General features: G+C 37.6%; 1 protein-coding gene across 1 annotated transcript in view; it reads left to right on the top strand.

Annotated features, from left to right (window-relative positions):
• The window catches only part of LOC150089302 (uncharacterized), a 600,028-nt gene that overhangs the window by 442,893 nt on the left and 133,497 nt on the right, over nt 1-23,638 (top strand). The window contains exon 10 of the mRNA XM_090389942.1: nt 8,538-8,592. Within this exon, the coding sequence (XP_090246068.1) occupies nt 8,538-8,592 (55 nt within the window). The remainder of the gene's footprint in view (nt 1-8,537; nt 8,593-23,638) is intronic.

The following is a 23,638-nucleotide window of genomic DNA, read 5'->3' as shown; positions in this document are numbered from 1 at the left end:
TCCTCTTGTATATTAATGACCTTCCATCAACTGGAAATCCTATCTTTAGTTTTGCCAATGATATCACATTGCATTCCACTTTCTATTTTGAGAAACCTTGCCCAGCTCAATCAGCTTCAACATTTCAAACATATGCTACCACTTCCCTAAATGCCGATCTCCAGGTAATTCTCCAGTGGGGCAAAGACAACTTAGTTAATTTCAATCCTTCTAAAACTCAGTCTTGTCTTATATCTCGCAAAAAGGATTCTTCTGCTCCTATGCTTATCTTTGGTGACACTCCAATTTCTACGCAAGTTGATATATCTCTTTTGGGATTATCCTGATGTCTAATCTCTCTTGGCACAAGCACATTACAAATATTGCTTCCTCTGAATTTAAATAACTTGGTTTTCTCTTTCGCTCTCGGCATTACTTTTCTTCCAAACAGTACTCTGTTCACTCTGTACAAATTGGAAATCTGCTCTACCATGGAATATTGTTCTCACATCTGGGGCAGTACTCCCAAAACCTCTGTCAGGCTTCTAGATTACATTCTGAAGAGGTTAATTAGTGACTCCTCTCAAACAGAGAGTCTCCAATCACTGTCTCATAGATGTATTGTTTCTGCTGCATGCCTTTTCTACAGATACTTCCATGGGTACTGTTCTTCTGAATTGGTTTCTATAATTCCCACTCTCTCTCTTTCAAAACAGTCCAAACATGTGCTGCCACCAGCCAACATCCATTTACTGTCCAACTTCAAACTCACAGAACCAACCTTTCATCTTCTTCATTTATTCATTCAAGTGCCGTTTTCTGGAACAACCTTTTTTCAGTGTATTTCCTGAAAATTATAGTCTCCAGAAGTTTAAGTCTAATGTCAACAAATATCTTCTCTCGTCTTCTCAACCTCAAACCAAAGCATGGTACTAGGTATTATAGGTTGTAATACTTATTTTGTTAGGGGTTTACCTAAGTAAAGAACTCTTTGCTGTTTTTCTTTGCATCCTTTGCCAATGATTTTTTTGTAATCTGCCTTTGCCTGCCTAACTTGCATTTGGAATTGGTTACATATCAGCTTATATCTATCATAGGCTTCCGTGTCACATGTTAATTTTTATGTATCCTCTGCAATTTTCTTCTCTGCCACATGTCTCATTATTTCATCTGTCATCCAATTAGGCTTAAATCCTGAACAGTAATTCTTAGTTGGTATGAAAGGCCTAGTAGCTTGTAAGATTAATTCTTTGCTTCCCATTTTGAATTTACTGTTGGTAACATCATTAGTTGGTCCCACTGTAGAGATTTCGTAAAGGTGACTATGTATGGTGGTCTCAGACCACCATAGTCACTTTTACGAAAGTAAAATTCCAAAATCCCTGATGGTAGATACCTCTTTAAATAATGTTTTGATCACCACCACCTTGTGGTTCCTTTATCTGCAGATTCTTAATGGATATAGGATCACTACTGATAATCAGATCAAGTCTATTACTCCCTCTAGTTTCCTCCCGAACATGTTGCTCTAGAAAACAATCATCCAATTAATCCACAAAAACCTTTCTAGTTTGTGAGTGATCTACCCACAAATTCCAATCAATATCTCCAAAATTAAAATCCCCTATTATAAGACAATCTGATTTACTGGCCCACTCTATTTCTCTGTACAGCTGTTTATTATACTCATCAGAGTCACGATTATAACACACTCCTACTCTCAATTTTGCTTTACCAGTGCTTATGTCACCCCAACCTGACTTAATACTGCTCTGTCCTCCCATGTTGACTGGCTCTACTTCCTTGGCTTTTATGTGTTTCTTAACTGCTAGCATAAACCCCTCCTTCCTTCGTATTCTGTCTATCCTTCCTGTACCCATTATACTCCCATGTTGACTGGCTCTACTTCCTTGGATTTTAAGTGTTTCTTAACTGCTAGCATAAACCCCTCCTTCCTTCGTATTCTGTCTATCCTTCCTGTGCCCATTATACTCCCCAAATTCCATTTCTTCATTCCTTATATCTGTGTGTCTCCATGTATCTGATATCCCAACAATATCTGCTTTTGATGTTTTGAACACCTCAAATTCATCAAATTTATTTAGCAAACTCCTAGCATTGGTGTACGCTCAAGTGTACATGCACTTGTTCCTATTCTTAGTACCCTAACACAACCCATGTATTTACTTTTTTCACAAAGATTCCCAGCAATCCTCGAAATCCCCTGCAAAATTTATTATATATGTATATCATCATCATCATCATCAGCCATTTTCAATCCACTGCAGGATGAAGGCCTCTCCAGCAACTTTCCAGTTCCTTCTGTTTTGAGCACTGGACATCCATATACTACCCACAAACTCATGAATTTCATCTATCCATCTCCGCCTTTGTCTTCCAGGTTTTCTTCTAGCCCCTCTTGGATACCATTCTGTTATTTTCTTAGTCCATCTGTCATCATGTCAGCAGGACACATTATTATGTGTCCTGCCCAAGACCATTTTAGTTCTTTAGTTTTGATAAGAATGTCCTCTACTTGAGTTTGTTGCCTAATCCATATGTTTCTCTTCTTATCTAACAGTCTGATTCCCAATATGATTCGTTCCATTCTTCGCTGTGTAGTTCTCAGCTTCTCTTCCATTCTTTTGGTGAGTGCCCAAGTTTCACTTCCATAAGTCATGGTGGGGAGTATACATAGGTTCATTATTTTACGTTTCAGACAAACTGGGATATTGCTCTTCAGTATGTGACTATATTTCCTGAATGCTATCCATCCAAAATTTATTCTTCTCTTGACTTCCAGCCATTTATCATTTTTACAGCTAATAACTTGTCCCAGATAAGTATATGACTCCACCTTTTCAATTACTGCTCCTTCACTCATTATTTCCCTTTCTATATATATGTATGTATGTATGCATAATATATATATGTATATATTGTTATACAAATGTACATTTTTGCTCACTTTTTTTTAAACTTATGTATTCCTTTTTCTTCTTCTTTTTCTTTATGGATTTTGTGTGAATTATGTTTTCCAGTTTACTTTTCAACATTGACTGTTTTTAACAGCAAACATTCTACCACATTGTAGCCTCACATGTAGCATCAATTAGAGTAGTGTCACATTGTTTCCCATGGCTGTGGGTTTGGTTTCATGACTTTCTGCCCTAGGTAGCAGAGTATGCACTTAACACTTTCTTTACAGTTAACTGTAGTGTAAACGTTTAAAAAAAAAAAAACAGAAATAAAATTCAAAAAAAAAATTTTTTTAAAGGAAAGCAGTGATTCAGTTAATAAGTAGACAGCCATTATTAATCCAGGTTTTACTTTAATATACTACTACGCAAAATGTGAAGCGATTCTGACTGTAAATGAAGGGAGTTAACTGATATAGCAGATATATCTGCTCTCTAGATTCTCTAGAACAGTAGTGTCCAGCCTACAACCCATGGGGCCAGATCTGACCCACACATAATTTTTTTTACTGCCCACATGGAAAGTGAACTAAAACAGCATTTTAGAGAGTCATGCCACTGCATGTACAGGCATGCAAACATTGAGCCCTCACTATATCAAAAGTGTACATGTGGTTTAGTGCAGTCATACGTACACTAAATACAGTTAGATACGTATCAATCTTTTCATATTGTTAGAGTGTGCTATTTTGATATAACATGTTCATTGTATTGAATTAAAAAAATCATCCTTAAAATTGTTCCATAAGAGGAAAATCGATTTGGAGTGTCGCGTTTTTGATCAAAGGTAGACTGAAGACTGTTTCTTCATTGATTAAAACGAAAAAGCAGTGTTTGGTGTGTAAGGTGGGTTTTTAAAGAATATAATTTAAAATGACACGATAATTCCAAGCATAAATCTTATGGTCAACATAAAGAAGTATTGCGAAAAGAAAAGTGTTCAAATTAACAAAATGAATTAAGAAAACAACAAAACAATATCAGTCAATAAATGTTTATGCTGTCAGTGCCAATTATTGCACATCTGATTGCTTTTGAAAGTAAATTGTTCAGTGATGGTGAATTTGTTACACATTGTTTGTTAAAAAATGTGGAAGAAATTTGTCTGTAGAAATAAACAATGATACAACACATTAGTGTGTCTTAACAAACAATTCATCTGTTGTCTCTACCGTTCTCCCAACTCCACTAATCACTTGGAGCTCTTTGACTTCCTCTCTTTGCAACTTGACATTCTCCAGTCCAACTTTCCTAACAGTGAGGTAATTTTCCTTGGTGATTTTAATGTTCACAACTCCAGCTGGCTTCCATTTTCTAGTCACACCGACCCAGCTGGTCGAGATGCTGAGGCTTTTGCAATTGCTAATGACCTTGCACAGATTGTTCATTTACCTACAAGAATACCGGACAATCCTAATCATACAGCCTGATCGTTTTCTCACAAACAACCCTTCTAAGTATATGGTTGAAGTGAGAGGTCCTTTAGGCACTTCAGATCACAACTTGGTGATTGTCTCTTCTCCAATGGAACCTTTATCTCATGGCTATTCCCAACCTCATGTTGTTTGGCCTTACAAGAATGCAAAATGGGATGATCAGCGAGACTTTTCTTCTTTTCCTTGGTTGGATTACTGTTTCAAACTTCTGATGTCAACGATTGCTCAGATCGTGTCAGCGAAATTATTCTTGCAGGAATGGAATCCTTTATCCCACACACCACTTTAAAATCTCGTCCTTTATCTAAACCTTGGTTTTCAAATGTGCCAAGGCTGTTCAAGTGAATAACGTTGCATATCGTAATTGGCTTGTTTCTAATTCTCCAGTTTCATTTTCTGCATACACCAAAGCTCTCAACAATTGTAAAGCAGTTATTAATCAGTCCAAACTAAAGTTTGAACAGGCTAAGAGTAGAAAATTTGCTCCTTTCTCCAATGGTAGCCGAGCATTCTGGTCTCTTGCCAAATCTATTGGCCGCAACTTTTGCCCATCTCTGCTCCCACTTCTGTCCAAACCAGATGGTTCTGTTGTCACTTCAGCCAAGGATAAATCTGACCTGCTAGCATCCCATTTTTCTTCCAACTCATGTATTAATGATCTTGGTAAAACACCTCCCACAATTCCCAACACGCTCCATTCAATGCCTCCTGTGATCTTCCATCAAAAGGATGGCAGAAGAATTTTGACGAATCTTGATGCTAAGAAAGCTCCAGGTCCCAATGGTATTTCTCCACTTGTTCTCAAAACCTGTGCTCCTGAACTTACTCCTATTCTTTGCCGCCTTTTTTCACTTTCTTATACCATAGGTGTTTTTCCTTCTGCTTGGAAATTTGCTCATATCCAGCCAGTTCCTAAAAAGGGTGGCAAATCCCTCAGATCCAATTATCGTCCCATTGCAATTACGTCTACTCTTTCTAAAGTAATGGAGAAATCAATTAACCGCCAACTCTTAAACTACCTAGAAACCTTCTGTCTGATCAATGATCGCCAGTATAGATTCCGTCAGCGTCGATCCACTGGCGATATTCTGGCTTATGTTACCCATTTATGGACTAATTCAATGGAAAGGTTTGGTGAAACACAAATAGTTGTGCTTGACATCTTAAAGGCTTTTGATCGTATTTGGCATAAAAGTCTTCTAAACAAGCTTCCATCTTATGGTTTGCCAACTGTTTTTAGTAATGGTTATCCAGTTTTCTCTCTGATCACTCACTGAGAGTGATGGTAGATGGCTCTCTGTCTTCTAACTTCTCCACTAATCCCGGTGTCCCCCAAGGGTTCAGTTCTTTCCCCCACTCTTTTCCTCTTGTATATTAATGACCTTCTTCCATTGACTGGAAATCCTATCCATAGTTTTGCCGATGATAGCACATTGCATTCCACTTTCCATTTTGAGAAACCTTGTCCAGCTCAATCAGCTTCAAGTTCTCGAAAATCTGCTACGAATTACTTAAATGCCGATCTTCAGGTAATGCTCCAGTGGGGCAAAGACAACTTAGTTGATTTCAACCCTTCTAAAACTCAGTCTTGTCTTATGTCTCGCAAAAAGGATTCTTCTGCTCCTATGCTTATCTTTAGTACACTCCGATTTCTAGGCAAAATGATATATCTCTTTTGGGGATTACCCTGACTTCTAATCTCTCTTAGTACAAGCACATTACAAATATTGCTTCCACTGCATCTAAAAAACTTGGTTTTCTCTTTCGCTCTCAGCGTTACTTTTCTTCCAAACAGCTGCTCACTCTGTATAAATCACCAGTCCACTCTGCCATGGAATATTGTTCCCACATCTGGGGTGGTGTCCCCAAAGCCTTTCTCAGGCTTCTTGATTTCATTCAGAAGAGGGCAGTTAGGTTAATTAATGATTCATCTCTAACAGAGTCTCTCCACTCGTATCATAGATGTACAGTTTCTGCTGCATGCCTCTTCTACAGATACTTCCATGGGTACTGTTATTCTGAATTGGCTTCTATAATTCCCTCTCTCTCTCTTTCAAAACAGTCCAAACACATGCCGCCACCAGCCAATATCCATTTACTGTCCAACTTCAAACCCACAGAACCAACTTTTCATCTTCCTCGTTTACTCCTTCAAATGCCATTTTCTGGAACAACCTTCCTTCATACGTATTTCCTGAAAATTACAGTCTACAGAAGTTCAAGTCCAATGTCAACAAATATCTTCTTTTGTTCGTCTCAACCTCCAACCCAAGCACGGTACTAAGCACTATAGGTTCTAATACCTCTCGTGTTTGGGGTTTACATTAAAAAATAAAAAATAAAAATTTTTCAAAGAGCAGAAGATATTGGAAAGAATTTATTCAAACAGCTTTTGGAAAACATGAAAAAATGAAATATTTTAGTTGAGACTGGAAGACAGTACTGATGTAAATGACACAGTCCACCTCCTTATCTTCGTACCTGGAATTAATGATAATGTTGTACCAGTTGAAGGTTTAATTGATCTACAGAGTATGCATGGAACAACTGCAGGTGAAAATCTTTTTGAAATGTTTTCCCAATCTATTGAAAAGTTAGGATTAAATATTAAAAGCCTGGTAGGAGTCACAACGGACAGTGCAAAAAAAAAAAAAATGTTTGGTAAAAACATTGAGCTTATGGGTAGAATAACCAAGAAAATGATAGATATCAGAGCTGAAACTCCAATTCACTGCATTGTGCATAAAAGAAGGTCTTTTTGGGAACGTATTGGATCTCCAACCCGTTATGAATGTGGTTATTTCAATTGTAAATTTTTTAAGATCACATGACCTTAATTACTAAATTTTCAGCAGTTTCTTTCAGAAATTGAAGCTGAATATGATGATGTAATTTTACATTGTGCAGTGAGATGACTTAGTTGTGCAAATTGTTATATCATTTCTTTAAACTGCATCATGAAATTGATATTTATATGACAAAAAAAAGGGAAACCAATAAAACAACTATGAAATATGGACTGGCTGTGTGATCCTGCCATTCATACAGAAATTTCTAGTCATTTAAATGCCCTTAATTTAAAACTACAAGGAAAAGGAAAATTGGTCTGATTTGTTTGGTGACATCGAATCATTTCAGAATAAGTTGTTATTATTTAAATCCCAAATTGAACAAGGCAATGTAGTTCACTTTGAATATTGTTCAGCTAAAGGAGAAACACATTTCCAAAGAATCGTTGCCTCTTTTTATTACAATTACATTTTGATGAGTTTTAAAGTCGATTTGCTATAAGATCTAAGATCCTATGAAAAAGACATTAGCTTGTTTGAGAACCCATTTACTTCTATGGCTGAAAAACTGCAATTCCAGCTTGCAACATGAAATTATTGATCTTCAAGCCTAAACATAGTTCAAAAATAAGTAGATGGACTGTGAAAATAAACTACTTGAATTCTACAAGGCCCTCCCACCTGAAAATTTTCCTCTAATAAAAGAAAATGCATGAAAATTGCTACTTTGTTTGGATCAGTGTATGTTTGCGAGCAAATTTTTTTGACACATAAAATCATATAAATATTTCAAAAGAAACAGAATAACAGATGAGCATCTTCATTCCATATTGAGAATTTCGGACACAAATTTTCAACCTATCATTAAAACTATAATAAACCTATCATAAAATGATTATCTATCATTTTAGATAATTTTGAACAATTATCTAAAAATATCCAGCCTCGGTCATCTCATTAAATGTTAAGATTTGTTCGTTAAATGTCATTGTGTATTGTACTTAATAAAATTTTCGAATATTTTTAATTTTAGGTGTAACATTATATTTATTTATTCACCTTAATATTGAAAGCAGTTATCCTTTTCTGGTTGTAAATTTTCTAAAGTGAGCATTTAAAAGCAAAAGTACATTTTTTTTTTTTTTTTAACAAAAGTAAGTAAAAAAAAAATAAGTACAAAAGTACAATATTTTCCTGAATCACTCAGTGTGGCCTGCGAAACAAATCTAACTTTGAATATGGCTGCTGTACAGGGAAAAAGTTGAACACCACTGCTCTAGAATGGTGGCAAATTATTAATCCAAAGAATTATTAGAAACATATAATGAGGTGTTACATATATTCTGTTTTTGTAGAACAGATGCATGGAAAGAATTTGATAAAGCAGCCATATCAGAAGAATCCTACAAGGTATGTTCAAATACTTAAATTACACATTTAGTACTACTTAGAAGAGTTCCACACTTCTAGTTACTTAAGTTGCAAATTTAGAATAAATACTTTAACAAAGCTTCGTTATTAAATAATTTACCTCACAATTTTCTTCTGAGTTTAAAGAAGTTATGTCTCTGATTTTTATTTCATCCCTTTTCCATAAAAAGGAATGAAATAAAAATCAGAGACATGACATCACAACTTAATAGGTGGTATAAAATATGCTTTTTTTTTTGTTAGTTGTTGGCACATCGGCTTCTGTGGCCATAATGCACCTCCCAAAGGTTTTGCATTTTTACTCTGATCCAAACCTGAGGCAGGATTCGACCCGCGACCTTTGGGGTGCCAGGCAGACACTTTACCCACCTGGTAGCCCGGTCGGCATCAAATATGTGCACATCTCATAAGCAACTTGATTGGGGTTCAACATAAAAAACAAAATGAAGCATAAAAAAGGAATTTTAATCATGGGATAGTGGCACAAGGGAATTGCACTTTTTGGATACCTATTCTCAGTATATTAAGTATTCCATTTTTGCTTCCATTCTTATTTATGAATAAAAATGGAAAAATCCATGCACGATGCAAAGGGCTGTGATTAAACAACAAGATTTTTAGATGTGACGCATTGGAAATATCTACAGACAGACATCCATTTTGAATATAAGGTCTCTAGGAGGCTTCAGCTACTGTATAATCTTGCTACCTCTACTCTGCCGGATAGTGACTGGAAAGAGTCTGAGTAGTGTGTATGTGGGTGAGAGGCATTGTCGAAGCCATGCTATTAATTGCTAATGCCTCCACTAAATATACTTTATATTCATTAAGAAGTTTAATTAAAATTCTGGTTATATTATGATTTGTATAACATCACATAGGTAACAAATGCTGGGTTTATTACTTTTAAAATGCACTCTTTTAATTTTGCAAATTAAAATATTCAAACATTTGAAATTAAGTAAAATATAATACAGAAAGAACTAGTACCATTCCGTAACATTTCAACTGTTTACTAGATATCAGCTTTACAAATGGGAATCACTTTACAAGTGACAATACCTCCATTGTCACTTGTGTCTGTCTTATTAACTTTGAAAACTCTAGGATAAGCCTCTATTGCTGGCACTCACATTATGTGGTAACTCTTCCATCTTCTCACGAGATCTAAAATGTTGCAGGAGTAAGTTTAAGATGACTAATCTTTCCTTTCCTAGTCTCAGATGGTGTTTATTAACTGCTCAGATAGGTAAAATTGCCAGTGTTGTGGCTCACTGAGTTTGATTAGGTGAAAATTTGTGTAGTAGATTGTTTTTGGTTGGTTCTGTCCCATTCTCAGCTAGGTCACACTCTGTTACTTACCTAACCTTTTAAATTGTTAATTCCTTCTGATTTTATATTGACAGTCCTCACTTTCTATTGATTGTATAAAAAAAAAAGTCCTTATATGTTCTCTATGATTGTTATATCTGTCCATTGAGAGTATAGGTGGTAAATGACTCTCATCAACCAGTGCAATACCACCACTTTGCTTATGGGAGGCTTAAAGTGGTGGAACCCACATTTAGTCTCCAGAGCTAAGTTCCGGTCAACCCTTCCCCATCTTTTCCATCATGCAGTATGACTGATGTCTTTTGAAGTTATGATGAACACCATGGTGAGATCCAAACTTCCTTACATTTTGAGGGTACAGCTCTAAAATGGTGTTCGCAGAGCCGGCCGCTAGTTAGTACACCGGACCAAACCTATTGGTAACTCTCTAGAAAGCTTCTGGATCAGCTAGTGTATAATCTTGTTACCTCTACTCTGCCAGATAGTGACTGGCAGGAGTCCGAGTAGTGTGTATGGGGGGGGGCATTCTCGAGGCCCCTCTATGTCAAGGATCTGGGTATATTCTTCCCATGCCATATCCAAAAATTTCATTACTTCATACAGCATGCCCCCCCCCCACTTTTTCTTACTATTGAATACACCATAAATTGTCAAACTAAGAGAACACGCTTATCTGCGAAAAGATCTAAACCTCCCAAACACTTCCTTGTTCATTTCACCAATATACATGGTCTCAATTCTAATCTCAACGATGTCTATTTCCACTTGCAGCCTGCTAAACACCATGTACTTTTTCTGCCAGAATTGCAGTTATCAGTTGTTCATTTACCTACCAGAATAACGGACAATCCCAACCGTACAGCCGACATGCTGATCTTTTTTCTCACAAACAACCCTTCTAAGTACACGGTTGAAATGAGTGATCCTATAGGCACCTCAGATCACAACTTGGTGATTGTCTCTTCTCCAATGAAGCCTTTATCTCATGGCTATTCCTAACCTCATGTTGTTTGGCGTTACAAGAATGCAAAATGGGCTGACCTGTGAGATTTCTTTTCTTCTTTTCCTTGGTTGGATTACTGTTTCAAAACTTCTGATATCAACATTTGCTCAGATTGTGTCGGTGAAATTATTCTTGTAGGAATGGAATCCTTTATTCCACACTCCACTTTAAAATCTCATCCTTTATCTAAATGTTGGTTTTCCCATAAATGGGCTAAAGCTGTTCAAGAGAAGAATGTTGCATATCGTAATTGGCTCGCTTCCGATTCTTCAGTTTCATTTTCTGCCTACACCAAAGCTTGCAAAAATTGTAAAGCAGTTATTAATCAGTCCAAACTAGATTTTGAACAGGCTAAGTAGTAGGCTAAGCCAGAGTAGAAAACGTGCTTCTTGCCCTAATGGTAGCCAAGCATTCTGGTCTCTTGTGAAAGCTATTGAACACAACTTTTGCCCATCTCTGCTCCCACCTCTGTCAAAACCAGATGGTTCTATTGTTACTTCAGCCAAGGATAAAGCTAATCTGCTACCATGTAGGGCTCACAATACTGGTCAAAATCTTAATACCAGTATTTCGGTATTTTTAATGTATGAAGCTGGGATACTAGTATCCCCAAAAAAAAAAAAAGTAATTGCTTGAAGACATGTTTCAAATCAAACTTTTATTACAATAATAAATATTCTAACAAAAAATTATTAAACATACCAGTTATTCTAAAAACAAAAAAGTATACATATTAAAACTGCAAATTTGGTTATGTCTAAGCATCAACACTACCTGTCCGAATAAAGTGAGCTCATATGAAACATAAGCAATCAATAGTGTTATCATTTAAACTGGATCTAATTTTGGTACATATTTAATTAGCGTCAGAAAATGGCCCTTTGGATTCTGTTCTGGTTTGTGCTATTGTACTGAGATAGTCGTAGAAGAGTTGCAATTTATCCCTTATCTTCAAAAAACCTTATTTTCTTTCTGGTTTTTCATCTCACATTATCCGTATTAATGAAAGAAAGGAATTGACATTTAAGCCTGGTGAGGAAACCAAATCTAAGATGTGGGGGGGGTTATTTATTTATTTATTAATTTTTATTTCCGTTTACCTTACTATATTGCCGTCAGTGACCATTGATATGATTTTTGTACAGCAGCTCCCCTCAAGCACTAAGGCCCACAAGCTTCCTGACTACATTAAAAAATCAGAATTTGCAGGAGCTGAGGGATATTCCCATAATTTCTTATGAGCAATGACACAAATATTATAAAACAAAAGTCATTTTTCATACAAAACTACTTACAAGTATATACATAACTGGTATTCATTTACAACTAATCTATTCGTTGTCAATAAAATGAGTGAATTCCAACCACTGGTTAGGACAAGTAACACTGACATAATAGGGCTTACAGAGACATGGTGCCATCTGGAGATAGGGGATGATGAGTTTCAGTATGATATGTATAATGCATTTAGGAAGGATAGGGAAGATAGAAAGGGTGGTGGGGGTCATGCTTCTTATCAAAAGCAGACTGAACACGATGAAAGCTTTCCTGGATTCAGACGTTTCGCATGCTAGTATAGAATCTGTATGTTGTGAGATAGTATTTGGAAAATTAAATGGCAGGGCATAATCCTTATGGGTTTTGATAATTAACTATATAGTAACGGTGTAAATACACCATAGTTAACCCATATATTTGAACTACGTATGTAGCATAGAGGGCATTGTTTTAATTGTATCTCATAATGTGGTTGCCTTCACAACGAGATAGTTACTATTGCATTACTTCAAATAAATAATGCTTCTCTAGTAGAGAAGACTACTGTTATTTATTTTCAGCGGTATCACCACGCAGACGATCGTTTCGAAGCTGTGCGGCTTCATCATCAGTGGGCGGGCAGTTACCCAGGTAATAAAATAAATAACAGTAGTCTTCTCTACTAGAGAAGCATTATTTATTTGAAGTAATTCAATAGTAGCTATCTCGTTGTGAAGGCAACCACATTATGAGATACAATTAAAACAATGCCCTCTACCCTACATACGTAGTTCAAATATATGGGTTAACTATGGTGTGTTTACACCAATACTATATAGTTAATTATCAAAACCCATAAGGATTATGTTCTGTGCATTTAATTTTCCAAATACATTACCACCACACCCTTTTGGTATCTCTCATAATGTGGATATAACTTTGCAACTGTGATGGCTTGTTGTATTACCTGGGTACCTGCCCGCCCACTGATGATGAAACTGCACAGCTTCGAAACTATCGTCTGGGTGGTGGTACCGCTGAAAATAAATAACAGTAGTCTTCTCTACTAGAGAAGCGTTATTTATTTGAAGTAGTGTAATAGTAGCTATCTCGTGAAGGCAACCACATTATAAGATACAATTAAAACGATGCCCTCTGCGCTACATACATAGTTCAAATATATGGGTTAACTATGGTGTATTTACACCGATACTATATATTTAGTTGTGAGATAGTGGAAAGCAAAGGTATAACAAGAGTGGGAGTAATCTACAGGCCAGGTGATTGTGAAGATTATGATGAGAGCCTCTACATGCAAATGGAATGGGCAAATAAGTGTGAATGTCTTATTATGGGCGATTTCAATTTGCCTCTAATTGATTGGAGCAATTGGGAAGGAAACTCCACACGGGGACAAAATTTTTAAATCAACTAGATGATTGCTATCTGTATCAACATGTCAGGGATCAACACTAGGGAAAAGAATACTCTAGACCTCATCATCACCACCCATGAACCAGATGACATAATAGGGCTGACAGTACAGGAACCAGTAGCAAGAAGTGATCATGGAATTCTATGGTGGATGATGAAGAGAGAGAGAGATAGCAGTAATTAAAGGCAAAGGAAGCGGGTATAATTTCAGGAAAGGAAATTACAATGCCCTAAAGTGCTATATTGTCTGTAAACTGGGTAGATATTTCACAGAAAGTGAATACAATTGAATTATGGTATACCTTAAAAACATTAATCACAGAAGCCTTGAATGCTTATATACCATTAAAGAAATACTCCACGAGGAGGATTCCAAGTTAGCATTAGCATTAGCATTAGTAGAGGCATATGATGCAAGAAAGCAAGCTTATTCAGCATCAGCCAAAAAAAAACACAACCACTGCTCCCATTTCACCCCTCCGTTCGTTCGAAATACCTGTCCAGCTGAGCCTTAAATTTATTTAGGCTATCAACTTCAACAACAAGCGATGGGAGTCTATTCCACAAACCAACTGCCCGCTGGCTAAAGGCAAATTTCCGCACATCTATCCGACATCCGTCCTTTCTCAATTTGAATTTATGCCCTCTCAGGTGATTATTCTGAGCAAGAGGAAGAATCCCATCAGCATTGAGCATGCTCAAGCCATTCAAAGCCTTATACACCTCTATCAGATCACCTCGCCGATGTCTAGTCTCCAGGCTCTGTAATTTGCAAAACTTAAGCCTTTCTTCGTAAGAGCAACCCTTTGTTCCATTCACTAATCTTGTTGCCCTTCTCTGTACTCGTTCGAGCAGCTCTACATCCTTCTTGAAATGAGGCCTCCAGACCTGTATACAGTACTCAAGGTGTGGCCTGACCAATGCCTTATACAAGGGAATAATCACATCCTTATCCCTGCTAGAAAAATTCCTGTATATCATTGACAAGACACCATGAGCTACCCTTGCAGCTCGTCTGCACTGCTCAGAGAACTTCATATCTGCCTGCACAATTACCCCCAGGTCCTTTTCATTCTCTACCACTGTCAACGTAGTACCACAGAGTTGATACGTTGATCTGGGGTTACTGTTTCCCATATGTAGTACTTTACATTTGTCAATGTTAAACTTCATTTGCCACCTCTCAGCCCATCTGCTCAACCTTTCCAGATCCTGTTGCAGCAGCATAGTATCAGTAGTGTCCTTAACAACCCTGCCAACCTTGGTATCGTCTGCAAACTTGGACATTAAGCCTGATACACCATCATCAATATCATTTATAAATACAGAAAACAACAATGGACCCAACACTGAACCCTGAGGAACTCCACTAATAACATTAGTCCACGTTGAGCAGTGTCCATTGATTACCACTCTCTGTCTTCTGCCACTCAACCATCCCTTTATCCATAGCAGCAATTTGCCTCCAATGCCACACTTCTCCAATTTGTGCAGCAGTCTTCCATGCGCAACAGTATCAAAAGCCTTTCTAAGATCCAAATATATAATATCAAAGTTATTCCCTGCATCCAGTTCTTTTGTGACTACATCATAGTATCCAATCAAATTGGTCAGACAAGACTTGCCCTTAACAAAACCATGCGGTGTCTGAGCTATAACTGAATTCTTGTCCAGATGATCCTGCAGTGCTTCTTTAACCAGTGCCTCCATTAATTTTCCTGGAACAGAAGTTAAACTAACAGGTCTATAATTACTTGTGTCAGCCTTTGATCCTCCTTTGTGAATTGGGGTTACATTTGCACATCTCCAGTCCATGGGTACCTCCCCTGAGTCCAAAGAAGCTCTCATAATTATGGCTAGGGGTTTGCTTACTTCCTTTGCTGCCTCCTTTATAACTGGATAGATCCCATCCACCCCTGGTGCCTTAGCATTAGCATTAGCAGGGGCATATGATGCAAGAAAGCAAGCTTATTCAGCATCAGCCAAAAAAAAAAAAAAAACCCACTCCCATTTCACCCCTCCGTTCGTTCGAAATACCTGTCCAGTTGAGCTTTAAATTTGTTTAGGCTATCAACTTCAACAACAAGTGATGGAAGTCGGTTCCACCAACCAACCACCCGCTGGCCAAAGGCAAATTTCCGCACATCTATCCGACATCCGTCCTTCCTCAATTTGAATTTATGCCCTCTGAGGTGATTATTCTGAGAAAGATGAAGAATCCCATTGGCATTGAGCATGCTCAAACCATTCAAAGCCTTATACACCTCTATCAGATCACCTCGCCGGTGCCTAGTCTCCAGACTCTGTAATTTGCAAAACTTAAGCCTTTCTTCGTAAGAGCAACCCTTTGTTCCATTTACTAATCTTGTTGCCCTTCTCTGTACCCGTTCCAGCAGCTCTACATCCTTCTTGAAATGAGGCCTCCAGACCTGTATACAGTACTCAAGATGTGGCCTTACCATTGCCTTATACAAGGGAATAATCACCTCCTTATCCCTGCTAGAAAAATTCCTGTATATCATTGACAAGACACCATGAGCTACTCTTGCAGCTCGTCTGCACTGCTCAGAGAACTTCATATCTGCCTGCACAGTTACCCCCAGGTCCTTTTCATTCTCCACCACTGTCAGTGTAGTACCGCAGAGTTGATACGTTGCTCTGGGGTTACTGTTTCCCATATGCAGCACTTTACATTTGTCGATGTTAAACCTCATTTGCCACCTCTCAGCCCATCTGTTCAACCTTTCCAGATCCTGTTGCAGCAGCATAGCGTCAGTATTGTCCTTAACGACCCTGCCAACCTTTGTATCATCTGCAAACTTGGACATTAAACTTGATATCCCATCATCAATATCATTCATAAACACCGAAAACAACAACGGACCCAACACTGAACCTTGAGGAACTCCACTAATAACATTAGTCCACATTGAGCAGTGTCCATTGATTACCACTCTCTGTCTTCTGCCACTCAACCATCCCCTTATCCAAAAGCAGCAATTTGCCTCCAATGCCACACTGCTCCAATTTGTGCAGCAGTCTTCCATGTGCAACAGTATCAAAAGCCTTTCTAAGATCCAAATATATAATATCAAAGTTATTCCCTGCATCCAGTTCTTTTGTGACTACATCATAGTATCCAATCAAATTGGTCAGGCAAGACCTGCCCTTAACAAAACCATGCTGCGTCTGTGCCTTTTTTATGTTTATCCTCAGCAATTTCTCCTCCACTTTCCTCTCAGTTATTAGAAAATAATCTAGCTCACTGCCAATGTTTACTTCACCTACGACATTCCCCTTCCTGAATAACTCCTCATGTGTGAATGTAGATGCAAAATACTCATTTAGATTGTTAGCCACCTGAGCAGGATCCTCAACTGTTGAACCATCAACATCCAGTGGACCAATCTGATTCATCCCTTTCCTTCTTGAGTTTAAATAGGTAAAGAACTCTTTTCTGTTTTTCTTTGCGTCTTTTGCCAAGGATTTCTCATAATCTGCCTTTGCCTGCCTAATCTCCTTTGTGACTTGGTTACAGACCAACTTATATCTATCATAGGCTTCCATGTCACCCATTAATTTGTATGTATCCCATGCATTTTTCTTCTCTGCCATATGTCTCATTAGTTCATCTGACAACCATTTAGGCCTGAACCTTGAACAATATTTCTTGGTTGGTATGTAAAGCCTGGTAGCTTCCAAGGTTAGTTCCTTGAATGCTTCCCATTTTGAATTTGCTGTTGGTAACATCATCAGTTGGTCCCACTGTATAGAATTTAAATACTGTCTCAGACCATCATAGTCGCCTTTACGAAAGCAAAAACCCTTCCCTTTGCCTCTGATGGTAGTTACCTCCTTGAGTAAATCCCACTTCAGCACACTGTGATCACTGCCACCCAGTGGTTCCTTTATCTGCAGATTCCTAATGCATGAAGAATCACTACTGATAATCAGATCAAGAGTATTACTCCCTCTAGTTGCCTCCCTAACATGCTGGTGTAGAAAACAATCATCCAATAAATCCACAAAAGCCCTGCTAGTGTGTGAGTGACCAACCCACAAATTCCAGTCAATATCTGGGAAATTAAAATCCCCCATTATAAGACTCTCTGATTTACTGGCCCATTCTATTTCCCTGTACAGTATCTTATTATACTCATCAGAGTCATTAGGCCTATAGCACACTCCTACTCTCAATTTTGATTTACCTATGCTTATGTCACACCAAACTGACTCGACACTGCCCTGTCCATCATTGTCGACTGGCTTCACTTCCTTGGATTTTATGTGTTTTTTAACTAATAGCATAACCCCTCCTCCCCTCCTGTCCTGTCTATCCTTTCTATACACATTGTACTCCCCAAATTCCAGTTCTGCATTATTTATATCTGTGTGACACCACGTCTCTGATATCCCAACAATATCTGCCTTTGATGTTTTGAGCAATACCTCAAATTCATCAAATTTATTTACTAAACTCCTAGCATTGGTGTACACGTAAGTATACCTGCACTTGTTTCTATTCTTAGCTACCCTAACCAACCCATGTGTTTACTTGTATCACAATGACTTCCAGCTGTCTCTGAACTATCCTGCATCTTGTTTTTCAGGCTTCTGCTCATTTCAATAGAAGCAGTGCAAGAATCTCTTTCACCTCTGCCAGTGGCTACAGTTAATCCATTAGTCTTTGTCTCCCCCCAAGCTAGCAGTTTTTCAACCCACCTAACACTGCCTCGATAGCATCAGCAAATATTCTTGCACCCTTTCTATTTAAGTGTATCCCATCCCTGTAGAAGCAATCTCTCCTGTTAACAAGTACATTCCAGGCTGAAAAAAATTCTACCCCTTGAGCCTTGCACAATCTTTCCAGGGCCGAAGTTGGATGAATAATGAAGTTGTCAAATTACTTGAGCAGAAAAAGTTGACATGGAAAAGTTACAGAGCAGTAAAAAGTACTGAAGCCTGTAACAACTACAAATTGATCTGTAATAATGCCACTGAAAGGGTTAGGCTTGCAAAGAGGGGAGGGATAAGGAATTCTTCACATATATAAATGCAAAGAAGAGAAGGACAAACCAGATCGGACCTTTATGTAATGGACATTGGATAGTATCAGATACCCCAGTTGAAGTTGCAGATGAACTCAACAGTTACTTTGCATCGATATTTACAGAAGAAAAATCCTTTATATCAGTGAGAAATTATGGGAGTGAAATTGAAAAAAATGTAATTAATGATTTTGAAATTTCACATGTTTATTTAATGAAAAAACTTTCGAGCTTACAGGCCAGCAAGGCTCCTGGGGTTGATGGCATTTACCCTATAATCTTAAGGGAGGTAGCAAGTGGGTGCATTGAACCATTGAGGCTAATTGTGAGGGCATCACTGGACTCGGGAGTGATTATGTTAGATTGGAAAAGTGCCAAGGTATCACCAATACATAAGGGCAGTTCTAAGAGTGAAGTGGGAAATTACTGGCCGATTAGTCTAACTTCAGTAGTAGGAAAAATCATGGAGACTATGATCAAGGGTGGAATTCAGGTTCACTTAGATCGAAATGGAATTCTGAAGGATACTGAGCATGGTTTTGTGAAGGGAAAATCGTGTTTAACTAATCTGGTTAGCTATTTTGACAGGATCACTCAAGAGTTGGACTCGGGGAATAATTTTGACGTTGTTTATTTGGATTTCAGCAAAGCATTTGACTCAGTCCCACATGAGCGGTTACTTTATAAGCTGGAACAGGTTGGAATCACAGGGAAAATCCTTAGATGGATATCAGGGTGGCTTCGGGGCAGGAGGCAGAAGGTTGTGATAAATGGTTATTCCTCGGATTGGGTTGATGTAAGAAGTGGGGTTCCCCAAGGATCAGTATTTGGACCACTGTTGTTTTTGATTTTCAGAAATGACATCAATGAAAGTGATAGATGGGGGGGGGGTGTTGATGTCTAAATTTACAGATGATGTAAAGATTGGCAGAGTAGTTAATGATTGCCACCGAGCAGAGCTTGTTCAGAATGATAGGCTTCAGAGATGGTCAGAAAAATGGCAGCTATGCTTTAGCTTTAGCATCCAGCGAAGTGTAAGGTATTGCACCTGGGGAACAGTAACCCCAAAATAACTTATACACTTGGCAGAGTTGAAGTAAACCAGATAGTGGAGGAAAGGGACTTGGGTATTATGATACGGTCAGATATGAAGTTCTCCGAGCATTTTAGACTGGTTGCAAGGAGGGCCCATGGTGTCCTATCAATGATTTATCGAACAAACGCTAGTAGAGATAAGGACGTCATAATCCCATTATATAAGGCTATTGTTAGCCCACACTTGGAATACTGTGTTCAAGTATGGAGACCTCACTTAAAGAAAGACATTGTTCGGCGAAGGTAAAGAAAACATGCATGAGAAGCATGCAAAAGTTCGATGAAATTTACCAGTAAAAGTACTTTGCCGTAACGGCATTTGTATTGTTGCTCGTTTAGTATACAGACAGTGGGTATTATTGGTCAAGAGTAGAAATTGAATCCCATGGGAGATTGAACCCCCCCCCCCGAAGTGGAGGGGGTAACCTGACCTTTTTTCTTTAAAATAACTGGTGGACTAGTGGATAAATTGTTTATTAAGAAAAAAAAAAAAAAGCAAAAGGAGCCCACACGAGAAGCACTTCAAACTTCTGCCATTCGTTATGAACGTTTTTTTTTTTACTCCAGAACTTCCATTATAACTCTGTTCATGATTCTAAAGAAAAAAGGTTAGGTTACCCCCCCATCCACTTCGGGATCGTTTCAACCTCCCGTGGGATTCGACTTCTACTCAAGACCGATAACACCCACCGTCTGTTTACCAAGCGAGCAACAATACAAATGCTGTTATGGCAAAGTCTTTTACCGGTAAATTTTATCAAACATTTGCGTGCTTCTCGTGAAGGCTTTCTTCACCTTAGCCCATTGTTCTTCTTGAAAGAGTCCAAAGACAGATAGCTCGCCTGGTGAGATCAGCAAAGGGCATCCATATGAAGAAAGACTTCGAATATGTGGGTTGCAGAGCTTGGAAACTAAGTACCTTAGAGAAAACTTGATTGAGGTTTTTAGGGCTCTGAAAGGCATAAGCAAAATGAATAAGGATGAAATTTTCATGGTTATAAATGATTCTAGAATTTTTTTTTTTGTCCTCACCTTTTTCCCATTATATATATGAGGTTAGCATTTTTTTTTACTGTTGTGGCATGAAATTTTTACAGCTGGATGCCCTTCCTGATGCCATCCCTCACCCTTTATCCAGGCTGGGGATATGCAGAAGGTCATTCCCTTACCTTCTGTACTTGGTGGTCACGGGCTCCAACCCCGGTCTAATCAAGAAGCGTGTGCTATGCACTGTTGCTCCTGCCCACCTTGCTATGGAGGCTAAAATAAAACTTCCTGCAGTCCAGTCTAAGCAACTCCCCCCTTGTTCTAGAATCATTTATGATTCTAGAATATGGCCTCTAGTTCTAGAATCATAAATGATTCTAGAACTAGGGGCCATAATTTAAAGTTAAAGGGGAGTTCTTTAGACTGGATTGCAGGAAGTTTTATTTTAGCCAGCGAGTTATAAATTACTGGATTAAATTAACTACATGGGTGGTAGAGGCTGAGTCTGGGGAAATTCAAAGCTCAGCTGGGAGTCAGGAAATGCATAGGTTGTCCATTTTCTTTTCTCTTATTAATTTTTATTATTATTAATTTGTTTTTATTCTTATTATTTTATTTTATTTATTTTTTCTTATTTTGTTTTATTTATTTTTTGTTATTTTATTTTATTTTTATTTTATTTATTATTATTACTTTTTGGCTGGTGCAGCATAGGCCATAGGCTTCCTTGCACCATATGGCCATTACTAATACTATTACTATTAATTTTTCTCATATTATCTGTTAATACATGCTATTTTATTAACATGCCATAAAATTATTTATGGCATGTTAATTTTATATACATGCCATAAAATTTTTCCCAGTTAACAATATCAACTCTCTCTACAGCTGCAAATCGATCTTAATCACTTCCTCATATTTCTCTTAATCAGCAATATCAATTCTTTTCAACAGTAATCCATAAGTTGCTAACTTAATACTAACAATTCCATGTAATCTCTCTCTCTTAATTTAGCAATATCAATTTTCTTTACAACTTCAACCAATAAACCAACTCAGTATTAAACATTTCCTTATTTCTCGTAATTTTTTCAACTTCAACCATACTCTAAAACAATCTACCATTTACCTAAGTACCATTTCCAGTACAACACAGTTCAGAGGACTTACATTCCTTTACTCTCACGGTGGGATTCCTTCCACTTAGTGCAGTGAGGTCTCTCTTTCTCCTTAGTTGAACTCTGCATCTCTGCTGTATAGCCCTTCCAGTACTGTGTTATTTTGGGATTTCAGGAACAGTTCTCTGTTAATACTGTATGAAATGACCACAGCTGTAGTAGAAGCCCGGGTAAGTTGAATAACAAGCCTGGGCTTGTTATTCAACTTACTTCCGGATTAACTTCTAGCACAGGAACATGCCCAGTGGAACTCTTCACTATATAGCTGGACACTCCCAGAACTGGACCCGAACTGAACCCAGAACTACCACTGCATGTCTGCAACCCCTCCGAACAACAACCACAAACCCCTCTTTTAGCACAAGCACCTTTTTTAATTCCTTCTCATTTATTTATTCAGTTGATGGCAAGTTACAATCGCCCATGGTACTACTTTTTTATACGAAAGCTTACGTATCTCCCCTTACCTAATATAAGCCTGACCCACTCACGGTGTTATTCTTTAAACTCACTCTTCTTTCTTTGGTGGGAAAATCAGAATATTTTTCCCACACAACGAAATGCTTTCATCTTTTACCTCTAGATCACCTGTTCACAATAACCTTTGAACTGCTCCATACTGAAACCCTTTCCAAAAACGCACTAAGTGTCGCATCCTCAAGTAGCGATGTAATACAGGGATTAAACTATTGTTCAGAAAATTTTAATTTTAACCCTTCTGCACCATATTCCTTCGTTTCCCTACCAGGCCTACTCCCACCAATCGAAATATTTCCGTAATGATGTTTTCGTTATTCATTAAGTGCTTTACTACAACATATGCTATACTTACTAAGAGAAATATATTTGTATGATTTTATCAGTGGCAGCTCGTGACTCTGATGTTTGGGGTTGCTGTGTCTTAAAGTTACAGTAAATTGCTTTGGTTATAAGACATGTAGACAGTACTAATAATAAACAAGTTAAACATACTACAAAACATTTAGCATTATAACAGACTTGAACTTTTATTTAAAAACAAAATCCATTCTTCAGTTTTTATTTGTTGAAAATAGATGAATAACTTTTTCATTCAAGTTTGGTGCACTGTTGACCAAGCTTTTCTCTATTGAAAGCATTGCTTGAGCATTTTGATCATTTAGCTAAATGATCAAGGCTAAATGATTCCAATGATTGCATTGGAATCATTTAGCCTTTCCTGATTCATAGTGCTCCTTAAAAATGTTTTAATTCTTTTTAATGTTGAATGGCAGCGTTCAGGCTTTGTAGTAGTTATTGGAATGATCAAAAGAACTTGCATAAGTTTTGTAAGTTCACCAAGAACTTCAGCTAGATTATTTTCTGAGATAAATTTCAACAAGTCAGTTAATTTGCAATAATTGTATAGATCATGTCTGCTATAGAAAACTTGTAATTCCGTAAGAAGTTTTGCTCTTTCAATCATGGGATGTGCCTCAGTAGTCTCCCGTACCTCTTCCATGGGCATTTTCATATGAAAAATAACAAAGTTCTCCTTGTTAAACAATTTAGCAGCAATTAATGGCTTTGTAAAAGAATATTTCTCACCTATGTCAACACTTATATAGTTGCATACTTCCTTTGCTTCAATCGTGAGTGTTTTTGAAGGATTTTCACAGTACATTGAATTCCTGATTTTTAGAATGGCATTCTTAAAGTTTCCTATATGT

Source organism: Mastigoproctus giganteus, chromosome 2, assembly GCF_048544385.1.
Source record: "Mastigoproctus giganteus isolate SK-2022 chromosome 2, ASM4854438v1, whole genome shotgun sequence".
Lineage (NCBI taxonomy): Eukaryota > Metazoa > Arthropoda > Arachnida > Uropygi > Thelyphonidae > Mastigoproctus > Mastigoproctus giganteus.
Note: the sequence above shows the minus strand (reverse complement) of the source record. Positions and strands in the feature narration are given on the sequence as shown.